This window comes from Vipera ursinii, assembly GCF_947247035.1.
Source record: "Vipera ursinii genome assembly, chromosome: 9".
NCBI lineage: Eukaryota > Metazoa > Chordata > Lepidosauria > Squamata > Viperidae > Vipera > Vipera ursinii.
Genome location: NC_139523.1, coordinates 13852493 through 13880046, shown reverse-complemented (window position 1 = coordinate 13880046; position 27554 = coordinate 13852493). Strand labels below are relative to the sequence as shown.

At 43.2% G+C, this 27554-nt stretch overlaps 1 protein-coding gene across 1 annotated transcript; it reads left to right on the top strand.

Moving 5' to 3' along the window:
* Positions 1–1388: 1388 nt before the first annotated feature.
* Positions 1389–27554, top strand: CATSPER4 (cation channel sperm associated 4; the record flags this gene model as incomplete). The annotated part of the gene is made up of 17 exons (XM_083370110.1): positions 1389–1415; positions 2097–2180; positions 5137–5280; positions 6522–6623; positions 8344–8441; positions 9369–9489; positions 10809–10942; positions 13131–13323; positions 13544–13758; positions 16372–16534; positions 17613–17687; positions 19012–19044; positions 20626–20673; positions 22134–22208; positions 22299–22339; positions 23024–23110; positions 27332–27554. The coding sequence occupies 17 exons, from the start codon at positions 1389–1391 to the stop codon at positions 27552–27554; spliced, it is 1863 nt and encodes a 620-aa protein (XP_083226236.1).

Genomic DNA, 27554 nt, shown 5'->3' with positions numbered 1-27554 from the left:
AGTAAAACTGGGAAATTACTTATCTTTCCGGGTAATGGATGCTTCATGATTGACCATGCCTGTCACGTTAGCCAATGTGTGAATAAGCAAGTGTGCTTATTCTTTTTTTTCTTTTTCTATGGGCACCCTGATATGAAGTTAAATTTAAAATGGGCCCAATTTACCTTGCCAAGATGGCAGCATTATCAACTAATCAAAGCTCCCCCCTTCCTTATGTGCACTGTGCCACCCACATAGAAAGTGGTGGGACCTGGGTCACAAGATTGTGAGCACCATCTTGACTTTTGCGAGACCCCCTGTGGGTGCATGTGCCAACCTCTCAAAAAGGATTATTGAAGAGAAAAATTGGAAGAGCGGGATGCTGTCACCTGGAGCTCTTGAAGGAAACCACCCCCCCCCACTATATCTGTATAAAAATAAATACATTAAGATATTCCTTTCTAAAAGCCTTTTCTCTCTTTTTTTCATCACAGCTCTGCACAGTAAACATGGGTGGCATTATATTACTGATTTATAATGGAATACATTCAGTAATTTGCAGCTATAATTTTGGTCAGCGTTTTAAGCTGATTGAAGTGAGTTAAGCACCAGGTGGAACTGGAGGAAAAAAACAACCACCCAGAAAGCTATTTCTGCACTAATTACCTTTAGGAATAAGCCTTTTACCTAAGAAGCTCTTTGACGGTAAGTAGATAAGGTTTTCATGTGAAGATGCTTATAATAAGTATGATACGAAAGCTAGGCATACATGAGCTGGTCTATAAGTCATTTTTCTTCTTTAAAATATATGATTGTAGTTCAGCTTGCCTTTTTTTTAATATGAGTTTGGAAAAAGATTGATGAACGTTTTCTGTATTGGTTTATTTTCTTTGTTCCGTGCTATAATTGTTTTCTTTAGAGCGGAGAGTACTATAAGAAGCTGATCTTTGATAGAATATAGCTTTTCCCTTTGTTATTTGTTGAAATACTTGAGGGTGGGGCAAGCTCTCCAATCCGCCAAAATGTTATCAGCAATGACCTTGGTTCCCATGCATATGAATTCTTTTGGCTAACTGAGAATTACACCACCACCCCCTCCTTCTTCTAACTAAATATGTGGCAACGAAGACAAAAGGAAAATGGCTTCAATTTGGTTTGTCACAGCCTGACTTATTCACCAGGCAGAATCCCACCTCTCCTTCTCTATGTATGAAAAATGTTTGTAGGAAACCCCTTCCTCCTCAATTTTTTTCCTCCTGGCACCTGCTCCCTTCTCTCTTTCGCCATCTTGCCGGCTCACCTGCACTGAAGGGAGTTCTGATGTCTGTGAGGTCACACTCACCAGATTCTACAGGAGTGGGATGTTCAAGTAGACAGTAGAGGCGGTGGGCTTGGCAAGGAGAAAAAGGATGGAGAACCCTTATAAGGGCTCGCTGGTTAGAGGCTGCTTCTTGAATTCTCAAATGGGGTGATGGTGGGGGTGGATGGGCGCATCCTCTCCTTCCTTGGGTGATAGCAACAAACTCAAGCTTCACAAAGGGGTTGATGAGCTGAAGAGTTTGGGAACCTCACTTCTAAACGGTCCATAGGCTGCCATGCCACATGGTTGATTTATTTGTATCCCACCCTCATTATTTTTACAAATAACTCAAGGCGGTAAACATATCCAACACACCTTCCTCTTCCAGTTTTGCCCACAACAACAACCCTCTAAGGTGGGATGGGTTGAGAGAGAGAGAGAGAGAAAGAGTGAGAGAAAGACTGGCCCAAGGTTACCCAGCTGATTTTCATGGCTAAAGGGGAATTAGACCTCAAGGTCACCTGGTTTCTAGCCTGGCGCCTTAAGCACTAGACCAGGGGTAGGCAACTTTGGCTCTTTTATGACTCGTGGACTTCAACTCCCAGAATTCCTGGGCTCAGGAATTCTGGGAGTTGAAGTCCACGAGTCATAAAAGAGCCAAGGTTGCCTACCTCTGCACTAGACCAAACTGGCTCGCCTGAAGGTATTTAGGGACTGCTCCCAGGTAATAAGGATCCCAATTCCTCCACCATCCCTGCACCCCAAATTTTTAGAATGGGCTGCAGCATGTAAACAGTGAAAGTTTTCTTTCCCACAGCAGAGTGAGCAGTATCCTCGGCAGAGTTCCTTCAATGAACTGGAAGCGCCTCTGATTAGCTGCAAGGACATCATTCGGGCCCAGGTATGCTGTTTTCCCCTTGTGGCTTCCTTCAAAGGGCTCTTTCCTTCTTTCTTGGTGTGTTTTGGTGATGGAAACAGGATTTGGGAAAGTTGTAGAGGGAGAAAACAGACAACTGACACTAAGCCTAAAGGGGTGAAAGGCTCAAGAGGGTAGCTTTCATCCAGACAACACAAGAGAGCATTCACACATTAAGAGGGTTTGGTGGTTTCTTTCTTTCTTTCTTTCTTTCTTTCTTTCTTTCTTTCTTTCTTTCTTTCTTTCTTTCTTTCTTTCTTTCTTTCTTTCTTTCTTTCTTTCTTTCTTTCTTTCTTTCTAACAGAAGTTTCATTACATCTGTGCAGTATTGCAGGCTGACTCTGCCGACTGCCAGCAGTTCAATTCTCACTGGCTCAAGATTGACTCAGCCTTCCATCCTTCCATGTTCGGTAAAATGAGGAGCCAGATTGTTGGGGGCAAAAGGCTGACTCTGTCAATGGCTTAGCGAGGGCTGTAAAGCACTGTGAAGCGGTCTAAAAGCTATTGATGTTAGCAAATTAGCGCTGATGATGTTACCTAGTTTGGTAATGAAACATCTGCAAGAAAACTACCAAGCTCGAAGAACACTTGGGATCCCTCCTTTCAACCCGGAGCTACAAATATGCTCCTCTATTAATATACTAAAGGGGAAGGCCTCTAAGAATATTTCAGGGTATATCCTGATTCTTGATAAGAACGAGCAAAGAGATTTTTGATTGGTGAAGGAACAAAACAGAGAAAAAAATATCACTTCCTGTCTGAGTAGACCTGGGATGCTTTCTTTGATTTGCTGTGATGGAGGACAACTTAATTTTATGTGTTCTTTTACATATACCCAGGCTCCAAGAAAGTCACACCAAGTTGTACGGCACACATAAATCTAGAGTACCATTCGTTCTAGTTCAGGGGTAGCCAGCTGGCTCAGGAATTCTGGGAGTTGAAGTCCACGAGTCATAAAAGAGCCAAGGTTGCCTACCCCTGTTCTAGTTCTTCCTTTTAACTATCTTCTAACTCAGAATTTATGAGTATTTTTCCTTGGGATTGTTGTGTATCACATCCTAAATTTGATCCAATAATTCTTGATGCCTTTCTTTTAACATCAACAAAGCCATCCAAGGTTTAACTCTATTGTGCCATTCCCTTAGGAAGTTGGCAGGATATATTGTCTCTCCCCCCGCCGGTCTCTCAATTCTGTTTCGTAATTTCACTGGGCCAGTTCTTCTCTTTCCTATGTAGGGACACTATCACCTAGGCAATACAGAAGTCCTCGAAGTACGACCACAATTTAGCCTAAAATTTCTGTTGCTAAGCAAGACAGTTGTTAAGTGAGTTTTGTCCCACTTTATGACCTTTGAACAGTCACTCAGCAAATGGTTGTAAATTGAGGACTGTCTGTAGCAGGAGTCTTCAAACTTGGCCCTTTTATGACTTGTGGACTTCAACTCCTCTGGCTGAGGAATTCTGGGAGTTGAAGTCCACAAGTCATAAAAGGGCCAAGTTTGAAGACCCCTGTCTTATAGTAATAGCAATAGCATTTAGACTTATATATCACTCTGTAGGTCAGGGGTCCTCAAACATGGCCTTTTTATGACTTGTGGACTTCAACTCCCAGAATTCCTCAGCCAGGCATGCTGGCTGAGGAATTCTGGGAGTTGAAGTTCACAAGTCATTAAAGGGCCAAGTTTGAGGACTCCTGGTCTGGAGTAACAGGACTTGGTCTCCTATGTTAAATCGCTTCACCTTCCGCCTTTGATCTTAATGTTTTTTTTTCTGGCTTTCTCTGGCAGTTGCTAAATGTTCCTGGGCAAATGTGTCCTAGGGCAGCACCTCCCCCAACCTTTTGGGCACCAAGGATTAGCTCCATGGAGAGAGGTTTTTCCCCAGACTGAAGGGGACGGGGTTTCGCATGCTGCCTGCATCCCATGAATGCTTGTTTTTGTGGACCAGTTGCTTGCATGCTGTGGACTAGTGCCAATCCATAGATTGAGGGTTGGGGACCCCTATGCTAGGGCTTTCAACTTATTCTTTTGCGTTAGGACGATTCAGTTAGGTTTTTTAGCCTTCTAAGTTTCCACACCAGCTTTCTTTACCAATGTCTAGAACACCACAAGGTTGTCTTCTATATAGTAATTCAAAAGGGCTGAATCCTGTGGATGCCTGAGGAACTTCCCCATAGGCAAACAGTAGAAAAGGCAGCCATGTATCTCAATGTTTTGGGTCAAGCCCTGCATATTTCTTGAGCATACCCAATAGAGTCTTTTTTTTTAATCCCATTTATATCCTGCCCTTCTCCGAAGACTCAGGGCGGCTTACAATTTAAAGCACAAATCAATGTGCTTAGCAATCTGTCTGCTTCATCCTTTCCATAAGACCATTGGACTGTGCATGATAAGGGACCTTGGAGTCTTCTAGTCCAACCTCTGCACAAGCAGGAGACCCCAAACCATTCTGGTCAAATGGCTGTCCAATCTCTTCTTGAAAACTCCAGTGTTGGAGCAGTAACAATTTTTGAAGGCAACCTGCTCCACTGGTGAATTGTTCTCATCAATAGGAAATTTCTACAGTAGGTTGCTTCTGTCCTTGATTAGCTTCCATCCGTGGCTTCTTGTTCTGCCTTTGGAAAATAGCTTGACTCCCTCTTCTTTGTGGCAGCCCCTCAAATATTGGAATGCTGCTATCATCTCACCCCTAGTCCTTTTCATAGACTAGCCATACCCAGTTCCTGCAACCGTTCTTCATATGTTTTAGCCTCCATCCCCCTGATCATCTTTGCTGCTCTTCTTTGCTCTCTCAGCATCTTTTTCATCTTTATATTTTTTACCATTCAGCTGACTTATAATTATGTGGACTGCGTATATACGTTTATTTCTCTTTCGACATGTTCTCATCGTAGGCTAAAATAAATAATAATCAGAGAACCACACCACTCTTTCTCCAACAGGATGACTGGGATGTGGAAGAGTATATCTCAAAAACCTACATGGGAAAGTTCCTGCATCATCCAGCTTTCAAGATTCTGCTGGCGACTCTTGTAATTGGCAACGCCATTGTCATTGCTCTCCGAACGGAGCCAACACTAGAAGAGGTTGGTATATTGTGCCTGGCAGGAGAACTGCTTCCTGCTAAAATGTGGGGTGTGGGTGTGGGTGGGAGAACACCTGTGCTTCTCCAGGGATTGTTCTGTGTCTTCTGATGGTCCTTGGGCTGCATAAACCCTCCCGGCCCCTTTTTGGGGGCCACAAATGATATTTGATAGCAAAAGATCACTCTCAGCGCTGCAAGTTTGAAATGTTTCGTGAAGACTCAACATAGGTGACCTAAACCTCCTCAAGACCTGGCATGTTTATTTTGATTTTTTAAAAAGAAGTTTATAACTTTTCCAGTGTAATACAGTAAAATAGTAAAACACATGGATCCCACGAGTGGGAGGAAAATCTTATCCACTGCCCCCCTGGCAGGCTGTTCAGAAATGTGCTCACTACCTGTAAAAAGTAGTGCCCGCCCCTGCAATAAGTAAATAATGGATGGGACGTGACTAATTAGTTGCCCCCCTCCTCCTCCCTGTGCTTTCTCCTCCCCCTCTGCCCATCTTCTAATTTATATTATTGTACTCCCCTCGTGTATTTTCACTCTTTCAATGCTTTGCTATTGTTATGTGTACATTTTTAAAATTATTTTTTTCCCCATTTTACCGTTATCAGTAATTTTGCTGTTATAAATATGTTATAAATATATTCCGCTATATATGGAATGAGACAGTTTGGCGTGGCCAGCTCAGCGTGGTCAACTCACCACTGCCAAGTCACTGCAGGACCACCCCACATGGCCAACTGGCTGCAGGGACAACCCGCCACGGGTGGCCTGGAGCTCAAAATGGTGGCGACAGGTGTGAAAATGGGAAGCGCCTGGCTGCTATCGTTGCTCCTTGATCTGTCCACTCACACACTCACCTGCCCGCCCGGTTCTCCCTCTGGCTGCCCACAGAGAGTTGTCCCCGTGGTGAGTTGGTTGTGTGGAGATGTCCTGCAGTGACTTGGTGGCAGTGAGTTGGCAGAGGTGACTCGGTGGTGGTGAGCTGACAGCGGTGAGCTGGGCATGCTGAGTTGTCTTCAATTTTCACCCAGAGTAGCCCAGTGGTGAGATGGGTGGCAAATAAATTTAGCAATTAAATAAATAATCAGCTTACTGCTCTTTCCAGATGTAAGCATTATCGTGCAAATGAGGTCAATACCTAAGCATTAAAGGCAAAGTATGAGAACTATAAAAGAATGTTATAAAAAAATAGAGGCACGCAAATCTCTCTTTGTTTTTCTTTTCCTTGCACAGAAGTACTTTGGATTATTCTCCGCCATTGACACGATTGTGCTGTCTTTTCTGATCTGTGAGGTCATTCTCAACTGGTACTATGGATTCTGTTTGTACTGGAAGGTGAGGGGGCCAAGGGTTTTGTCTTAAGGTTTCATCCAAAGAAGCCTCATTCAGGCATTGAAACTTTGTGCAAACAGATACATACAGGTAGTCCTCAACTTATTCCCACAATTTTTCTGCTGCTAAGCGAAACATCTTAAGTGAGTTTTGCCCCACTTTATGATTTTTCTTGCCAGAGTTGTTCTTGCCACAGCTGTTAAGCGAATCCCTGTGGTTGGTAAGTTAGTAACATGGCTGTTAAGTGAAACTTGCTCCACCACTGACTTTGCTTGTCAGAAGGTCACAAAAGCAGATCCCATGACCTTGGGACATAAATATGAGCCAGTTGCCCTCTGAATTTTGATCACATGACCATGGGAATGCTGTAAGAGTCAACTTACATCAACTTCCCTCCGCCCTGTGCGCTCCCACAGAGAGGGCCTCCTCAGGGTGCCACCGGTCAGAGAATGTCGCCTGGTGGCCCCCAGGGGGAGGTCCTTCTCTGTGGGCGCGCCGGAATTGTGGAACCGTTTGCCGGTTGAGCTCCGGATGGCGCCCGACCTGCGCTCCTTCCGACGCGATCTGAAGACCTACTTGTTCGAACAAGCCGGCCTGGCCTGATGGGTGATGGGTTTAGATTTTAATATTGTTTTAATGTATTTTAATTCATTGTTGTTAGTTTCTGGGCACTTGTTTAATCTCTTTTAATGTTTGTATTCTTGTATTTTTATATGTTTGCCCTGTTCACCACCCTGAGTCCTTCGGGAGAAGGGCAGTATACAAATAAAATTATTATTATTATTATTATTATTATTATTATTATTATTATTATTATTATTATTGTTGTTGTTGTTGTTGTTGTTTGTTGTTTGTTGTTGTTGTTTTGTTGTTGTTGTTGTTGTTGTTGTTATTATTATTATTATTATTATTATTATATTATTATTATTAAAATGGTCACAAGTCACCTTTTTTCAGTGCTGTTGCAACTTTGAACAGTCCTGAAAAAAATGGCTGTAAGTTGAGGACTACCCTTAATGTTCCTCTCCCTTTTTGAAAATTTTACTGATGGTATATATAACGTCAGAGCATGCACAGTCTTATTGCACTGAGATAACCCAGGAGAAAACATAGTAAACAGTGGTCTATATTAAATGGTGGTTCACACTGTCTACAATATCATACAGCAGGAACAATATACATACACATGGTAATACAGCAGGATCCAACACAGCAGTTACAGCAAGCAAACGGAAGAAAGAGACACTCCAGCAAAAGCCTTCCCTTTTATACTCAGGCTCTTAAAGGGATTCAGACCCTGCTTGCTCTTAAAGAGACACAGGCCCTGCTGGGTCATTCCTATCATTGCATCATCCACCTTATATTACATTACATCATACATCTCACATTATACAAGCTGGTTACCTGTTAAATTATTACCTTGACATATAAGATATTTGCTCTGATGTAACCCATATGGAATAGAGTCTTGGTGCAGAGAAAGAAAATTCTGCACATTTGGTAGCCTCCTGGATGTGAGCATGGAATGAATCAACTCCCCTAAGGTCTTCTTAGGAAATTCTATTTAGATCCCTTATGTTGGATTACTCCTGCCTTCCTTCCAATTTGGATCAGAAATTCCTAAAATTGCCTTACTCCCGGACTACAGAATTTGGAGAAACTTCATCCTTCCATATACCTAACCTTCCTTGTCTCTCAAGAGTTTATTCTCTCCCCTAAACAGGATGGCTGGAATATCATCAATTTTTGTATTGTGTTGTACCTATGCATCGGTTTGATTATTCCTCTATTGGAGAATGAGACATTTTTTCGAATGGTCAGGTAAGGACATAAAATAAAAAAGGTACGATGGGTGCTATTGGATCAGGCCAAAGTTTTGTTTAGTCCTTGTTTTGTGTCATCCAATGCTCAACTCAATGTATCTGGGAAATTCATAAGGACAGACACAAAAATGAATGGTCTCTTTAACCGATACTCTTGTAATTAAGGTTTTGTCAGCTTCCAGTTTCTCCAGCGCAGTATAATATATTTGTCAACGCTGCGACAATTGATGAAACTGTAGCCATTGTATTCATTGTGGTTATTTCTGCTTTTTGGAATTTTAGATGTAGAAGGGGGGGTAGAGGGGAATGTTTGAGCATTTCCAGTTAGCCATAACAATTGCAGCTGTGTGGGAACTCAAGGCCAGTATTAGATAAAGTTTTGGCTGGGCTGAGAAGTTGGGAGGAGAGCCTGCATTTTGGATTAATTGGTGAATGTGATTTATGACAGCCTTTCTGAGGTGGGAATTGCAACTTATTACTTGGTATCTAGGGGAGGGAACTTTAGTCTTGGGTTCAGCTATGTAAGTGCCCATACTTTGTTTCCTGAATAAAATGTTCCTTAAGGAAGAAATCTTTGCCTTGAAGTTCTTTTAATGGGTTTCATCTATCGGAACCGTGACAATATTATTGTGTGATTTTCAGTGAACGATTTACTGTGCGCCCCAGATTAGATGAAATATTAATGCCACACCTTCTGTTAAATTAGAGTCTGTGCTTCCCTAACATTGTCCTGGTAGCCAGTTTCACCTAAATGGTTGGATTCTGAAATATGTCCGTTGACTGTGCTGGTTGTGACAATGGGCACTGAAATCCAGAACATCCAGAGGGCAATGGATTGAGAAAAAATGGCTTAAGACCAGCCATTCCTTGGAGCTGTCAGCTTTATGTAAATGTATATGGACGCATTTTCTATTTTTCCTTCTAGAGTCATGAGGCTGATACAAGTGTGTAGCTTGGTTAGTGGCCTGGCAAGAATGATCCAGGTGATCTTGCAGTCCATTCCTGACATGGCAAATATCATGATCCTACTTTTTGCCATCATGCTGGTAAGATGCCTTTATCAGATCTCCTCTCCATACCCCAAGCTAAATTCTTTTGTTTAGAAATGAACTGACAATGAAAAGAAGGACCGGAGATGACATGATAGCAGTCTTCCAATATCTAAGGGGTTGCCATAAAGAAGAAGGGGTCTACCTATTCTCCAAAGGACCTGAAGGCAGGACAAAAGCAGCAGAGGGAAACTAATCAAGGAGAGAAGCAACCTAGAACTAAGGAGAAATTTCCTGACAGGGAGAACAATCAGTGGAATGATTTGCCTTCAGAAGGGTCAGAATTAAATAAGTCATCAGAATCGTTACATTCCAACAAACGGTCTAAGTCCAACTCTTCTTGAGTTCCATTGACCTTTATCTGGTGCCCATTTAGTATTGAACTATAGTTGACTAGATTCTTGTGTGTAAAGGTAAAGGTTCCCCCGCACATGCGTGCTACTCGTTTCCGACTCTAGGGGCTGGTGCTCATCTCCGTTTCAAAGCCGAAGAGCCAGCGCTTGTCCGAGGATGTCTCCATGGTCATGTGGCCGGCATGACTAGACGCCAGAGGCGCACGGAATGCTGTTACATTCCCACCATAGTGGTCCCTATTTTTTGTGGCCTCCATGACTAGACGCCAAAGGTGCACGGAATGCCGTTACCTTCCCACTGTAGTGGTCCCTATTTTTCTACTTGCATTTTTACATGATTTCGAACTGCTAGGTTGGCAGAAGCTGGGACGGGTAACAGGCGCTCACTCTGCTACGCGGCACTGGGGATTCGACCCGCCAAACTGCCAACCTTCTGATCGACAAGCTCAGCGTCCTAACCCAGTGAGCCACCGCGTCCCTTCTTGTGTGTAGGCTTGACCAATAAATCTTCTGAACTACTTAATGTAATTAATTGAACAACTTAATATATGATCCTGATTCTTCGCACCTGACAGAAGGTATCAGAGGGGGAGAAAAAAATGGTTCTGACTGTGCTATTAGTTGCTTCCTTCTGCCTACAATGCAGTCCTTAGCAGAAAAAAATCTATTTCTCCTAGCGTGGAAAGTAGTCTGAAGAATGATATGGTTATTTCAGACAGTCTGCATCAGTGGCCCCCCAAGCCCCACCTCTGGGCTTTTGCAAGTTGAGCTGTGTGCCATGTGCACATCAGCCTGCCACTCATGTGTCCCGGTTTCCCTCTTCCCTCCTGTGCTGGTCTGCGAAGCCACAAAAGTTGGGGACCGCTGGTCTACAATGTTCTCTTGTGATTTTCCAGTTCAAGGGGGAAGCTGTGTCCCAGACAACAGATATTATTGCACCATTCTCACTGTGTATTTTTGCAGGTCTTCTCTGTGTTTGGAGTGACTCTCTTTGGCACTCTTGTTCCAAAGCATTTTGGGAACTTGGCAACAGCTCTGTATTCCCTTTTCATCTGCATCACCCAGGATGGATGGATTAATATTTATAATGACTTTGAGTGAGTAAAATCTTTTTCTATATCCATCTATCTGTCCGTCCGTCTGTCCGTCCGTCTTTCTGTCTGTCTATCTATCTTCATCATATTTTCACACATTACAGATGGTCCTCATCTTATGACTATAATTGGTCTGGTCACAGGTTGTTGTGGTCATAAGTTAAGACTTGTGACCTGACTTGATTTTATGACACTTTTTGCAGAGGTCATTAATGGCACAATAGGGTCTCTATAATTAGACACACACACACACACCTCAGACAACTTCCTATAAGTTGGAGAAACGAATTACAGAATGGTTTCAACTTGGAGCACTTATGTCAAAAGATCAAATGAAATACAAGCTTCTGCTGAAGTCATCACTTCAGATATGACTGCTAACCAGATGAATACAAGGATAAAGTGGTTGAATGAAAGTGAAGTTAAACATGACTCAAGTAGCCTTTGAATCATAAAACTGCCCCAAAGGACTCAGTGTTCCTGGCTGGCTAGCACTCCCTTACCTAAGATTACATTTAACCAAGATTAGTATGTGGAATAAATTCTCACCAAGCTTCCATCTTTTTTTTTGGATCACATGGCTACCTTTTGCATCTGCTGTGCAGTCCTTGGAAAGATCATACTGGATTTAGAACACAGAACATAGAATAACAGGGTTGGAAAGGACCTTAGAGGTCCTCCTTAGAGGACCTCCTTAGAGGTCAACTCCTTAGAGGACCTCCTTAGAGGTCAACTCCTTGCTCAAGCAAAAGACTCTGTACCAGAGGGCCTCAAACTTGGCCACTTTAAGATTTGTGGACTTAACTCCCAGAATTCCCCAACCAGCCATGTTGTGATTCCATGGCAGCCAGTGGACCCGGCAGCTGAGTCTGGGGAATCAGAGGAGGAGGAGGAGGGGCCTGGAGAGCTATCAGAGTCGGAGGAAGGCTCTGATGAGCTCCAAGACTTACAATCTGATGAAGAACCTGGCCCCTCCACTCGTGGTCAGGCTGAGACCCAGCTGTGCTGGGAAGCTGGAAGACAACATAGATGCTCGCAAACACCGACAGGCAACGAGTAGGACAGAGGGAGGCAATGGGGTAGCTCAAAGGGAGGAGGAGGAGGAGAAGGTATTGAGAAGCCATGCTTTGGGGCTGCATAATAAAAAGGGAAAGTGTGGGCGGTGCCGGTTGCTGAAGGCAACTATTCACAAAGGACTCAAGTTTCATGGAATCATGTTCTGTTTGCCTTGCCTGTGAACAATTCTCTGTTTGAATTGTGTTCTGTTTGCCTTTGGACAATTCTCCATTTGAATCGTGTTTTGTTTGCCTTTGCTTTTGGGACATTTTGCAGGTCTGTAAATAATAACGAAAGGGGTTTGCTTTTCCTGCATTTCCAGCCTACTTGTTAAAAGAGGGGTTTGTCCTTGTGAGTTAACAAGGATTCACATAGGCTGGGACAGAACACTGGGGAATTCTGGGAGTTGAAGTCCACAAGTCTTAAAGTGGCCAGGTTTGAGGACCCCTGCTCTATACCATTTCAGACAAATGACTGCCCAATCTCTTCTTGAAAATCTCCAGTTTGCCCACAACTTCTGGATTCAAGCTGTTCTGCTGATTGATTGTTCTCACTGTCAGAAAAATGTAGGTTGGATTTCTCTTTTAATGATCTTCTACCCGTTACTTGTTCTGCCCTCAAGTACTTGGAAGAACAATCTCTTCTCTGTGACAGTCTCTCAAGAACTGGAAGACTTTTATCGCATCCCCTCTAGTCCTTGTCTTTGCTAGACTAGACACATCTAGTTTTGTTCATCCTATGATTTAGCCTCCAGGCCCCTTATCAACTTTGTTGCTCTTCTCTGCACTCCTTTTAGAGGCCCAACTTTTTTTTTTTGGCTTTCATAATGACCAGAATGGGAGAGAATTTAGTTTAAGGATTAAATTTATTTAGTCTGATGTCAGCCAATGTATTTAGTCTGAAGGAATCAAGTGCAACTTGATATATGCAACTTTCTTCTCCAACAGAAAGGAGGGCCTTTGTGGCCATACGTATAGCCCCCCATCCAGCCTTAACTCTTGGTCACCTCCCTATCCATAAAGATGTGGCTGGTCCTGGGCCCCAGGAGGGATGAACAAGCCTGACTCAAAGCCATATTACCTTGAGATAGTTACAAAAGGCTCCTTTAATGACTGCATGTCTTCTTCCCTCACAGAAATGAAGGTAAAGCCTTAGAGATAGGTGGGGCCCTCTACTTCTTTATCTTCATCACTTTTGGGGCCTTCATCTTTGCAAATCTGCTGGTGGCTGTGGTGACAACCAACTTGGAACAATCTATGGTTGCGTATCATGAGAAGAAGCAATTGAAAGCCAATTTCCCTTCCTTAAGAAGCTTTGCTGGATTTGATGTGAGTTTGTAATGTCAAGACTTGGGGAAGCCAAGTGGAAGAAAAAGCACTGCATGTATGGCAGTATGCCTAGTCTCTGGGCCCGGAAAATGGCACAGAAGCTTGCAACGGCCAGATCAAAAAATTATATGTAGAAGCTGCTCACTCAATAGAGGGACAGCCGTACTTTATGGTGTTTGGGTGAGTTGAGGGCTGCCTAATTGTATGGATTTTTGAGCAGGATGGCACCGATGATGACTACACTGCATCCCAGTCAGAAGCGGTGCATATAAAGGAAGTTATTCAGGGAACACCCATGGTCCATCATCAGGAGTTGCTCAGCTTTGGCAATTTGGCCAACTTGAATGAGACAACTTGTGAAGATCTCTGCCTTGTCTTGGAAGCGATCCATGAGAACTTAAAGGAATATCAAATGGTCAGGGATGAATTGGACCAGTAAGTCCTACCATTCCTCTGCGTTTTTTCCACCTTAGAATGAAAGCTACCGTATTTTCCGGCGTATAAGACGAATGGGCGTATAAGACGACCCCTGACTTTTGAGAAGATTTTCAAGATTTTTCGTCTTATATGCCGGAAAATACTTACATGCCAGTTGCCAAGTGTCCAACACAAGCCCGATTCAGCCCCGTCTGATGCAAATGGTGCAAAGCCACGCGCTTTTCCAGGCCAGACTCTGCAAACAGCAACCACCGCGGGAACTCTGAGTCCCCGCCTTTCGGCAGCCTGCACAGCCAAGCGCGATCCGGCTTTGAGATAGCATTTGCAGACGGAGCAGCCGCCGCGTCTGGAGCCAAGCCCTGCCCAGGAGACGGTTGGCCAGGCAGGCCTGGAAGACGCGCTAGAGAGCCGGGCTTGGGGTGGCCATGCCGAGGCTGGCTGGCGAGGGCCGCTGCATGGTCTGCGGGCAAGAGTGGCACCATGTACCGCTGTTCCGCACTCCGTGACTGGACAAGCGATTCTTCCGGTCGTCGCGGGTCAGGCGGTGCCTCAGCAGGAGCAAAGGTGCTCCCTTCCTACTGTCGAGCAGCGCGCCTCTGGGGATCGCCTGCCCCTCCTCTTTTTGGGGACCTGACAGCCAGCATTGGAAGCGCCAGCATGGCCAGTCCTACAGAGAGCAACGGCGGTGGCTGCAGTAGCCGCCCCAGGAGCTGACGAGAGTTTGCCCTCCATCACCCATTCGCCATCGGCCGCTTAACCACGGGTCGCCATCACCTACCTCCATTCACCCAGCGATCCCGCCGTCCAGCAGAAAAGAGAAAAGATCAGAGAGGTGAATAGTATTTTCTGGCGTATAAGACGACTGGGCATATAAGACGACCCCCAACTTTTGAGAAGATGTTCATGGGTTAAAAAGTCGTCTTATACGCCAGAAAATACGGTATTCTAATGTAGCCAGCTAGCAACAGTTATCTATAGTGCAGTCATGCCACAACTTGATTACTACATTGAGATCTGTGGAACTGGACATATCATGACCTGTAAATGCAGTAGTTATATTTAGTTAATCACAACATGAAGCTCAGTTTATGTAAACCCAGATTTTAGGTTTAATTTTATCTAATATTTTTACCATTAGCCTTCATGGCAGGAAGTTGGGATATGAACTGGGGAAAAAAATAACAGTAATATTCTTCCAAACATATAACTGTACTGGGCACTTAATTTCCTTTTCTATCTAAAATTCCTTCCTTCCTTCCTTCCTTCCTTCCTTCCTTCCTTCCTTCCTTCCTTCCTTCCTTCCTTCCCTCCCTCCCTCCCTCCCTCCCTCCCTCCAATATGGGGACATGAATTAAAAAAATAACAGTAATTTCCAAATATATTACTGATCATTTAATCTTTTCTATCTAAAATTTCTTTCCTTCCTTCCTTCCTTCTTTCCTTCCTTCTTTCCTTCCTTCCTTCCTTCCTTCCTTCCCTCCCTCCCTCCCTCCCTCCCTCCAAAATGGGGACATGAATTAAAAAAATAACAGTAATTTCCAAATATATTACTGGTCATTTAATCTTTTCTATCTAAAATTCCTTCCTTTCTTCCTTCTTTCCCTCCCCTCCCCTTCCCAAAAGGGCACGCCTTGGTATATTACAAGTTTTTTTGTGCCTTTGACTCCTGGCAGCTACCTGGACTGGTCCCTGCTGATGTCTTTTGGGGACAAGATTCCAAAAGTGATTGGCCATTGCCGCCTTCTTTCTAGGGATGAGATGAATACTTCCCCTTTGCTACTACACACAAGGAAGGAATGGCAGAAAAATAAACGTAGGATGATAATCTATCTTTCAATAATCTAGATTTGACATGAGTTTTTAATCTTTTAATTTTGCCCTTTAGCTCCCAGAACAAATAGAGGGGACAATCAACTCCCTTCACCATGCTGTTCCCCTTTGGTCTTGAGACTCTTATGAAGGAAAGGAGGGTTGGGGCCAACCTCCATGGGGTGCGTGTAAGATGTTACAGAGGCCAGGAGCGCCAGCAGAGAAGGCCCTCCTCCTGGACCCCACCAGCCGGAATAATTGGGCTGACGGGGCCCATAGCATGCCTCCTCTGCTGGCATGATGGGAATGAATCCCTCTTGTCTAGGGGGTGAGGGGTCTGGGGAAGGCTCAACATGCATCTGAGCTTGCTCCAAGGAGAACAGGACCACGGCCAGCTCCATATGTGAATATTCAGGCCAGATCTCTGCCGAACAAGCTTGCTGTATTCTTTTTGCCATGAACTCTAATTAACTGATTGGAAGTCATGTTGGTAAGATTAATTTCTGTTGCTCAAATTCTGTCTCTTTTGTAGACATCTTCACATTATAAGGAGCACGTGCTTTATCACACACACTGTTGATTCCAACTGACATCAGAGTTCTTCTTAGCAGTGGAAATGGAACTGAGGGATGTTACATAGGTGGTCATGGGTCATAGGAGAGGGATAAGACGGTCTACTCTAGACATGCAAGTCTATTTTAAAATGTCAAAGCATTGCTCAAGGGTACATCTGCTTGGTGCCAAAGTAATTCATGGAAATCATCCCCAGGTTTATTTGATTTTGGATTTTGATCTCCACAGAATAGTCCAGGAGGTGAGGTCCCTCAAATTCAACGTAGAACAGGAGCAGGAGATTGTTCTACGAAACATCCGTGGGGCAAACATTTCAGAAACAATGTTTGCCAACAATACCATTTATGCAAAGACTGGTGATGTTCTCTCTACGCTGATGAACCTGGAGAAGGTAGAGTTTCAATCCTATGTCAAATGATTATATTGGGAGCAAGTAATTTACCCATGGTCAAGAAACATTATTTAACAACTGAGACTACACATTACCTACAGCTAGTTACTGAAGTAACTCAGCTTCTAGATGTGTGCATCTATTGTACCACACACGAGTTCAGGGGGTTGGGAAACTGCAACTGGAAATTCACATGATATACAGAAAGTCCTTGACTTACAACCCCAATTGCGACCAGAATTTCCATTGCTAGGCAAGGAGTTTGTAAAGTGAATTGTTACCCAATTTTACTTTTGTCATCTTATTAAGCAAATCACTGCAGTTGTTACATGAATCATGCAGTCATTAAGTGAATCTGTTTCTCCCTCCCCACCCCCACTCCCCCATTGTCTTTGTATGTTGGAAGCTGACCGGGAAGATCACAAATGACAGTCAAGTGACCCTGGGATATTGCAACCATCTTAAATACATGCTGGTTGCCAACCACTTGAATTTTGATCAAGAGATCGGAAGGATTCTAGACAGACACTGTGAGGACCAGTTGCAAGTCACTTTTTACAGTGCCACTGTGACTTTGAACAGGCACTAAAGAAATGGTTATAAGTCAAGGACTGCCTGTTCCAATTTACCTCCCTAGTTAGTGCTAACCAGCTATAACGTGCTAATGTAGGCACTGGGTTTATATCTTACTTGGTTCAATATATATATTTTGTCCTATACTGCAGAGGTCCCCAACCTTTTGGGCACCAGGGACCGGTTCCGTGGAGAGAGGTCTTTCCACAGACCGGAGGGTGTGTGGTTTTGTGTGCTGCTTGAATCCTGCAGATGGAGCTTTGCTTGTCTTGCAGACAAGTTGCTGGCATGCTGCAGCCCGATACTGGTCCACGGACCAGGGGTTGGGGACCCGTGCTATACTGTACTGTATTTATATAGTTTCTAGGAGCTCAGTGTGTTGCATGAACACAACCATTGGGGCTTCAGAATAAAAAATGCAGTTATATTTTTTCATAAATGCATCACTTATATCATCTTGGATCCCTTGCTCACCTTTTCCCCCTTGGGTATCTTTCTTGCACAGTCACACTTACTTGATAGAGAGTACCAGAAAGGAGAGGTAAAATCAGCAGCCATGAGAGCCTTGCGACAGTCTGCAGTAAGTAGAAGAGTGGGTTTGGTTGCCCTGGGTTCAATTCACATTGGCACAGGCTAATGTGTATCAGCCTATGGGGTGGTGGCCAGGACTCTCTAATTCTATAATGACTCCGTCTTTGTGTTCAGTTCCTAAAGCAGTGATGAAATTCCCTTTGGTGCCTGGGGGTTACACCTTATTTTTGGAGGGAGAAGGAAGGCCATGGGCATCTTCTAGGGGACAATTCATGTCACATGTATCATCACCTCACTTCACATTATTTTATTTTATATTATATTTTATTTTTTATTTATTTATTTATTCATCCATCCATCCATTCATGTTCTATAGTTGCCCAATTCAATCAAGTGACTCTGGGCAGCTCATGACACTTTGTGTCATGATCACATTTTGGCGTCTACAGATACCTCTGGCAAAGGTCACAATCAGTGGGGAAATAATTCAAAGTGAATAATGCACTTGTAGGGTTTTTTTTTTGAGGGGGGAATATTTTTTCTCTTTTTAAACCATGTTGAATATACTGCAGTGCTTGCATTTACAGATGTTGTATTTTGTGCCTCAAAACAATGGGAAAGATGAATGACTGTGGTCAGAAGGAGCTTTTGTGGGTTGCAAAAGGAGACGGGACTCTGTACGTGCCTAGTGTGTGTAAGGTTTCATCCAGGTCCTGTTCACCAAACAGTATGTGGAGAGCATTAGGATGATACACTTCACGTTAAGTCCTGACATCTCGTGTTCTCTGCTTTTCCTACCCTGCAGCTGGACGAATCTGTAACAATAGGCCGCCGACAAACTTTGGTAAGAATATTGGACTGACATTTGGGCTATTTCTGCCTTTCTCCTATTGGTCTGCAAAAAGCCCAATGAAGCTGGTGACACAGCAGATCAGAAGCTGTCCATTTTTCTGCATCCAAAGGCAGATGAAGGTTCAGTTAAGCTGATTTATTGCTCAGGAATCTTTTCAACAGTTAGCACTGGTTACAGTTAGATAAAGGGAGGGTTGGACTTAATTTGCTTGTGGCTATGTAGGGATTCTAGGCTAAGCCCTTTTTTCACCCCTCCCCCATGTTTTGCCAATCCTTCTTCCATAAGAAATGAATGGATGTTTGGTCGGTTGCTGCTGGTTTTTCTTACTCAATTTTAGATTTTTGTAAGTCACTTGGAATACGAGTGGATGGATTTTAGAAAATGTGCATGTAAACCTGGGAAAGAGGTGAAATAGGAAGTAGTATTTAGGCCCTGGATTCATCCTTCCAGAAAAGTCTCATTTGTACCATTCTTCTTTGCCACTTGTCAATTTCATTTTCACTGTTTCTCTCTTCTCTAGCCAGCAAAATTCGACAAACAGCAGAGGAACTCGGTAAGAGTTTCACGGGGTGGCTCGCCCTTCAGTCATTCTGGGAGAGACGCACCATGCTTAGGTCTAGATGAAATGCAGTCTCTCAAAATAGATGTTCCGTGCATGTTCATGATGACACAGGGATTTTTCAACTTGTTGAGTTTCATTGACTCTACCTTGAGAACACTGAGCATTGATTCACTAAATCTTTTATGAATAAAAGATAAGGTCTGTCCTTGGCCTCTTAGAGGAGCTCTAAGGTCCCTACTTGGTGCTTTGGGGTGAGGAGGGATTTCTCCTCCACCACCTCCTATGGCTTTCTAGCTTTCTAGCTTTCTAGCTCAAGGTGGCTTCATAGTCCTAAACCCTCCCATAACCAGCTGTGAAATAGGTTGAATTGAAAGAGTGACTCTCTAAAATCATTCATGAGTTTCATGGTTGAGGCTGACTAAAACCCAGGTCTTCTCGCTTCTAACCTAACGGCATCACAGAGGCTCTCAGGGGTTCACATGGAGCTTGGATTCTTCAGATATGCACTTTGCTTTACAGACTCGTGCCAAAAGTCAAAGACATGGATTGAAAGCATTCTCAAGTGCAATGGTACCTCGGTACTCATTGTTAATTGGTTCCGGGAAGCATGATGAGTACCAAAAACAATGAGTACCAAGCAAAATTTTCCCATAAGGAATAATGTAGTGAGTCACAAGGCAGCTGCCACTGACAAGTTCTAGCTTGTGGGTTGAGTACCAAACAAACGATGAGTATGGGGACAAAGTTTTCGTGTCAAAATGTGTTGACCACCAAATTTGGAGTTTCAAAGCAGTTGAGTACCAGGTTACCACTGTATATAGTGGACAGAGAAGAAGGACCAAAGGAGAAAACTTCTCTTCTGCATCTGCCTTCCCAAGCTGGTACCTTCTTAGATGTGTTGGACGATAATTCCCAACATCCTTAGTTTCGATATGGAGGATGCTTTCTTGATAAAGACATAACATCCCTTCCTCTTTTTCTCTCGTTTGCTTCTACTCTTAACATTTGTGTTCATAGAGTGCACTTAACCCAGTTAAAAAGTTGATCTGTTTTACTGATTTGCACAATGCATTAACACACTAAAAATGTACCCAAGATTAAAGCTAAGTATATCATGTCCAACAAAAGACAATCTATCCCAACTGTAGCACAGCTATGCAGGTGGTCCTCAGCGTACAACCACAATTGGGACCAGAATTTCTATTGCTAAGCAACATGGTGCTCATGTAAGTCGTGCCTGATTGGCTGACCTTTTTTGGCACAATTGTTAAGCTAATAACGGCAGTTGTTACATGAGTCACTCAGTTGTTAAGGAGAATCCAGCTTCCCCATTGACTTTGCTTGTCCGAAGCCAACTGGGAAGGTTGCAGATGGCATTTACATGACCCTGGGACATTTCAACTGTCCTAAATACATGCTGGTTGCCAAGTGGCTGAATATTCATCAGGTGACCGTGGGGGTTCTGTGATGTTTCTAACTGTGAGGATCGGTTGTAAGTCAGTGCTCAGTGAATGTTTGTTTGTCGAGGACTGCCTTCGCTTTATTGTGATGCTTGACACTTTGTTTTTCCAGGTGACAGAAAGCTATCCAGAAAAGCTCCAATTTCGTCGGACAACTTCGGTAAGGAGATAATAGCACTATATCTAGGCATGTATATGTCCCTCAATAGGTACATACCCACACACATATACAATCTTTATTGTGCAAACTCTACGTTGTGTCCAACTCTTCATGACCTCATGGACTGTAGCAGACCAGGGCCCCTTGTCCTCCCCTGTCTCCTGGTGTTTGCCCAAATTCATGTTCATTGCATTGATGACAATATCTAACCATCTCATCCTCTGCCGTCTCCTTCTCCTTTTGCCTTCCATCTTTCACAACATCCGAGTCCTTTCCAAGGAGTCCTCTCTTCTCATTTGGTGGACAAAATATTTGAGTTTCAGCTTCAGTAACTCTCCTTCCAAAGAACACTCAGGGCTGATTTCCTTTAGGATCGACCGATTTGAACTCCTTGCAGTCCAAGGGACGCTCAAGAGTCTTCTCCAACCTCACAATTCTAAAGCACCAATCTTTCCATACGATTCAATTCTCACAGCCATACATTATTACTGGGCAAATCATCGCTTTGACTATACGGATCTTATATCCAGTCTATTCTCTGCAAATCTCTTAATGCTGTTTGGCTCCTCTTATGCATGTTTGAAGCGGGGTTTTGAAATTGGATATACTATTGAATAGTGTTTTCGTTGATGTCCAAGATAGTAAACAACCACACAATCCCCCAAAAGATGGCGGAATACTAGGGACATCATTGGCTGAAAAAGAGAAAGCTCATTATCTTGAAAGAGGAGAAGGAGCTAGCAAGAGAGGCACTGGTGTTTGGTAATGAAACATCTGCAAAGTGATGAAACATCTGCGACAACCAAGCTCAAAGAGCACCAAGGACCTGTGAACGGGGCCATCTCCAATGTTTGGTTATAAACACGATTCTTTCTTCCGCACTGAGTACCTGGGGTGGGGAAAGTGTTGACAAAGGGATACTGTAACACAATTACAATGCAACAGGTATTCTTTGACAACTCAAGTTTCCCTACTCACTATTTCCCCCCATCTTTCTCTCTGCTAGCCTGCAGGAATGACTCACCGAGATACCTTGAAGTCAAAGTTGGTAAGATTGTATGAGGGGAATAGTTTTTTTTAAAAAAAAATCTGGGTCCTCATTTTACCAAGCTTGGAAGGATGGGTGGCTGAGTCAACCTTGAGCTGGTGAGGATCGAACCCCTGGCAGCTTGCAGAATTAGCCTGCAATACTGCATCCTAACCACTGCCCCACCACGGCTTTTATTATCCTCTGACAATAGGAGGAAGTCATCAGACATGGGGCCACCTTTATGGCTGTGTGGAAGGAGGGGTTTGTGGGTGATTTTTGCCCTTTTACAAGTAATCCTTAAAATAATGCATCCATATTCATGGTTAAAACTATTAAATTTCACCAAGGTTAGACACCCCCGATCCCGTACATCCTCCAGGTTAGAACCACCACCTGATTTGTATCTTCTTCTTTGTCTGTCCTTCTTTAGACTGAAAGTCCTATGGATTCTGGCCAACACAATGGAAGGTCTACAGATCAAAGCCAGAGATACCCAGACAATCTGGTAAGACATTAGAAGGGTACTGAAGATAGTTGACACTACCTAAAATCCTATTTCCCACTTATGTTGTACTTTTTGATTTCCCCCCGCCAGTCTGGAAGTAGCGAAGACAAGAATCAGTACAGAAAGCATCAGTAAGTAATTTCTTTCCAAATCAGAGTGGCCAAATAATTTATCTTTTGTTTTCTTCTCCCCACCCTCAGCCCCCACCAGCTAGCAAGTAATCCAGAGCAGAAGCCTGAGTGACCCAGGTAAAGCTTTAAAACCTAGCTGGAGAAACCAGCATTTATATCCTTGCAGGGCTGACAATGAGGGATGCTGGGAATTGTAGTATAGCAAAATTTTGAAGACTCAGAGACCATATGCTCTAGGCCAGGGGTCTTCAAACTTGGCCCCTTTATGACTTGTGGACTTCAACTCCCAGAATTCCTCAGCCAGGCATGCAGACCCACAGTCCTAGCTTGAACAATGATCTTATTTCCCAGAATTTATGTTGGGCATAACCAGTGCTTTTTTTGTTAAAAAAAAGGTGCTGGAACTCACACACATCATACAACCCGCCTTGCCTACCCTACAAGGTTCCATCCAAAAAAGGTGCCGGAACTCTGTTCTGGGGGTTCTATGACAAAAAAAGCCCTGGGCATAACCATGCTCAGTTTCCAAATTCCCTACGAATGTGGAAAATAATATTAATACTATAACTAAACAGACTGAAATACAAATACAGTATAGGATGTAGAATATCTTGACCACCTTGTATCTAGTCAAGTATAAGATGGGCCCATTCTGATTGAGGATTGCTCAAAAATTGTCTTTAGATTCTTGAGAAAATTCTTTCCACAAATTGAACAAGAACTTCTAGAAAAGCGGGAAATTCTTTCCCTGTCAGTACCAATGTTGGCATGGTACTGGCAATGTCAATACAAGCTGAGCTTGTATTGTCTATGAACTGGAAACCAACAAATGGAAACTACAAATAGCTTTACTCTGCTATAAAAACTTCAAAGCTTTATACTTTGTTGGATACATTGGTGTGTCTCTGTGTGTGCCTGTAGATACAGGCAGTCCTTGTCTTGCAACAGTTTTTAGTGGCCGTTCGAAGTTTCAACGGCACTGAGAAAAGTGTCTCATAACTTATGGCTATTTTCCACACTTACGACTGCTGTAGCACCCCCAGGGTCGCATGATCACAATTCTGATGCTTGGCAACTGATTCATATTTGTGACGGTTGCAGAGTCCCGGGGTCATGTGATCCCCTTTTGCAGACACCTTCTGACAAACCAAGTCAATGGGGAAGCCAGATTCACTTAACAACCATTTGACTAACTTAACAAGTGCAGCGATTCACTTAACAACTGCTGCAAGAAAAGTTGCAAAATGGGTCAAGGTTCACTTAAGAACTGCATCGCTTAGGAACAGAGGTTTCGGGCTCAACTGTGGTCCTAAGATGAGGACTCTCTTTATATGTATCCACATTAGCACATCCCTGAAGTTCCTAACAATCAAAATGTCTTTGCATACATGGTTTTTTTCAGATCGCAGTCCTACCAAGTATTTGTCCATATATGAAGCTGGGTTAATTTTAATCTTGGTTGGCTTTTATGGCTTATGTGAATGTTATGTTAATCTAGCCCTTCCAGTAAAGTTTATGATCCAGTTCCTTGTGCAAACACCAATAGGCTAAATCAGCTACTAGATTAAGAATACTGTGTAAATGGGGTCGGTTTTCTCTCTTAAAATCATCAAACAATTTAGGGGAGATTCTCAGGTCACATCCTGATTCACTGACGTCAGTTTACATATATGCTATTAAAGGCATCTTTCACTCTTCGTTAATTAGGTGGCATCCGGACCTAGTGAAACAAGCTTTAACGACTTTAAAACAGGATTACTCAAAAATGGCTATCCCAATTTAGTCAGAGCTTTCCTGGAGAACTCAAATCATGGCAAATTGATATTAGGAAATATATTTCTGTAGCTATTTAGAAATGAGGTCATCTAGATTATTTCATCGAAGGAAATCTATTAGTCTATGGATCCATTTAAGATTATATAAGCTTCTTGACTAACATAATTTATTTCTTACTACCTACAGTATCCTGGAAAAACTGGTGCTTGAGAAGAGATACATCTTTGATGAAGACTTCAATTCACTGTATTATTTCAGTTTCATTTAATTGCTTTGCTCTGATTTATCTGACTAACTTGCAAGTTGCCTTAACAGCTAAAGATACATTTATGATAAAAATGGAATAAAACAAATTGAAATTACATAACTTCTAATCTAATATATAATAAGGACAACATAGCAGCAACATACTAAAAACAAAGGATAAACCTAAGTAGGTACTTGTTAAGTTATTAATTAACTTGGAGATTTTTTTTAAAAAAAACCAATAAACAATTTCCAAAGGTATCAAAGACAATATTCAGCCTGGTATTGAAAAAGTGGGGGAAGCAGAAAAGTGACAGCAGTCATGGGAAGCTGTGCTCTCTGGAGACCATGTCTGACAGGGATCTGAAATATCCAGCAGAGGGCAGCAATGTCATTTTAGCCTGTGATGTTTGCCAGGTTATTTACATCACTGTTTCTCAAACTTTGCAACTGTTAAGATGTGTGGTCTACAACACCCAGAATTCCCAGCCAGCTCTTGCACCATCTTTAGGGGCCAGGGAGAGTTATCAAAATTGGCTAATTTCTGGAGGATTGATGCTTGGGACTTTGCAAAACAGCACGCGCACACGCACACACACAAGCATCTGCAGCTTGTGCTTAATAAAAGTTAAGATGGCAGCCATGCCTATTTTTTTTATATGTCACATGTGCATTGAAGACCCCCTCCAAGCTCTGCTTCCAAAAGTGGCCATCTTGTTTTGCTTGGCTTGGCACCAATGCCCAGGAAACGTTTCCAATTATGGTATGGAACTGCCGGATGAGGTTTAACAGGGAAAAGTGCTTGCTTGCTCTAGGGAAAGAATTGCATTTCCTCCATGACATAAAATTTCTTTATGTCCTGCCTTTATTATTATTACAAATAACTCAAGGAGGCAAATGTATCCAATATAACTTCCTCCTCTTATTTTCCCCCCAACAGCAGCCCTGTGAGGTGGGTTTGGCTAGGAGAGTGACTGGCCCAAAGCATCCAGCTGGCTTTTATGGCTAAGGAGGGACTTGAACTCTGGGTCTCCCACTTTCTAGCTTGGTACCTTAGCCACTAGAGCAAACTGGGCCTCTTAATGCTGTTCCATATCATCCAGAGATTTAACACTTCATCCACATCTCTACCCTTATAATAGCTTGATGAAGTCATGGAATGGATAGTCCTAATAAGGACTACAGGAGACCCAGGAAAGCACCCAAAGGGAATTACACCAGTTCACGGAGAAAATAATTGGGCTTAGGAGCTATGATGTGGTCTGTAACATCTCTAGATTTCTGGCTTGTCTTAGACTAGGTTTACACATTTGCACTAAGACATAATATGGTTTGTTTAATGCCAGCATAGGATTGTATATGAAGCCAGATGCTGAGGTTTGCAAACTACGATTTCTGTAATAGTTGTGCAAGCCCAAATATGAATTACTCAAGATAGAGTAAAACTATTAAAACCTAACTGGGTCAGAGTTTAACACTTTTGCCAAAAAACCCTTTAGCGGCAGAAGGAAGAAACACTGATGAATCTATGCCAGGAGTGTCAAAATCGCAGTGTCCAGACGTATCACAACCTTTTTTCCATTGCCGGCAATGGGGCGGGTGTGGTTTTGCTATGATGCATCTGGCCCGTGGGCCGGCAGTTTGACACTCCTGATCAATGCTGTTCCTAAGCAGATTCTCTTCCGATGCTCAATATGGCCGTGTGGGTGAGCCCATCCCAAGATTGATTTGTATCTTGTGAATGTTCTTGGCAGCTATTCCATGCAACTGAAGCAATTTTAAAAAAAAAATTGGTGGTTTTATCCTAATTTTAATAGCCCAGTCATATATATGAGGTGGCTGGCCATATATATTAGATAAATTTCAACCTTCTACGTCAGTCCTCGTCCCATTGCAAAGAGGCTCCTCTTTTCAAGTGCTTGCAATAAGTAGATTTTGGTGGCACATTTGTTCTGACAAAACTATTCAGACAATACACGTAATAGTGAAAGCAGTGGCATTAGCACATCCCAAAGGTGCTCTTCCCCCAAAAGGCAACAGGACTTTCTTGGTTTTTCCTTTAAAAACATTTTGGTTCTCATTGAAGAAACTTCTTCAGTTCAGCTTCTTCTGAGAACTGAAGCAGCTTCTTGGATGAGAACCAAAATGTTTTCAAAGGAAAAAAACCAAGAAAGTCTTGTTGGCTTTTGAAAAAAGCACCTTTGGGAGAACCAAGATCTGGTATCTGAAAGTCTCCATAGACATTTGGCATTAGCACAGTCTACTTTTTAAACGTTGGAGCGTCTTTTGTCTTAAATCTGTGTGGTCCTTAAGAATTGAAAATAAGTTGACAGCACATTATCCATCCATCGATCCGTTTTAACTTACCCTGTTCTCTAAATCAGGGGTCCTCAACCTTGGCAACTTTAAGACTCCTGGACCTCAACTCCCAGAATTCCTCAGCCAGCAGTTGGCTGAGGAATTCTGGGAGTTGAGGCCCACAAGCCTTTTAAGTTGCCAAGGTTGAGGACCCCTGCTCTAAATGGGTTAATAAAGTAACCAAGATGAATACGTTGTATGAACACAGCCAAATGTTCAGCTTAGGGAACTGTCCCCTCGGGCTCCATTGAATACACGCTACCGAAAGGGTACAGCAAATAATAGCAGCCTATAAGAAGAGACCGGACAGCCATTTGCCTGAAATGGTATAGGGTTTCCTGCCTGAGCAGGGGGTTGGACTAGATGACCTCCAAGGTACCTTCCAACTTTATATTATTATTATTATTATTATTATTATTATTATTATTATTATTATTATTATTATTATTAGGGGGAAGGGCAGCAATTCAACTGGGTCCCCAGACAAAAGCATGATTTGGCGTTGGGCTGAAACCCACCGTACCCCAAAACAGAAAACCGAACGGCAATAAGTGCATTCACACGAAGCTGAGTTGTTTCTAACCCACATTAAGTTAGATTTCTGCATTTTAGCGCGCTGCCTGAATGCATCCAAGAATGGCTCCACGCCGGCTCCTTCTTTGTTCCAAGATCACAGGATGACCAAGAGGCTCAGCTGGCCCCGTTCACAAGAGACGACGAACCCCAGTACACGGTGTCTGGCAGCCGGAGCCGCCCAACGCCATCTCCGGTGCCGGGTCACGCCCGGAGGACCTGCCAAAGCCAGGCTCCTCCGCTTCCCCGGGCGTTGCTTTAA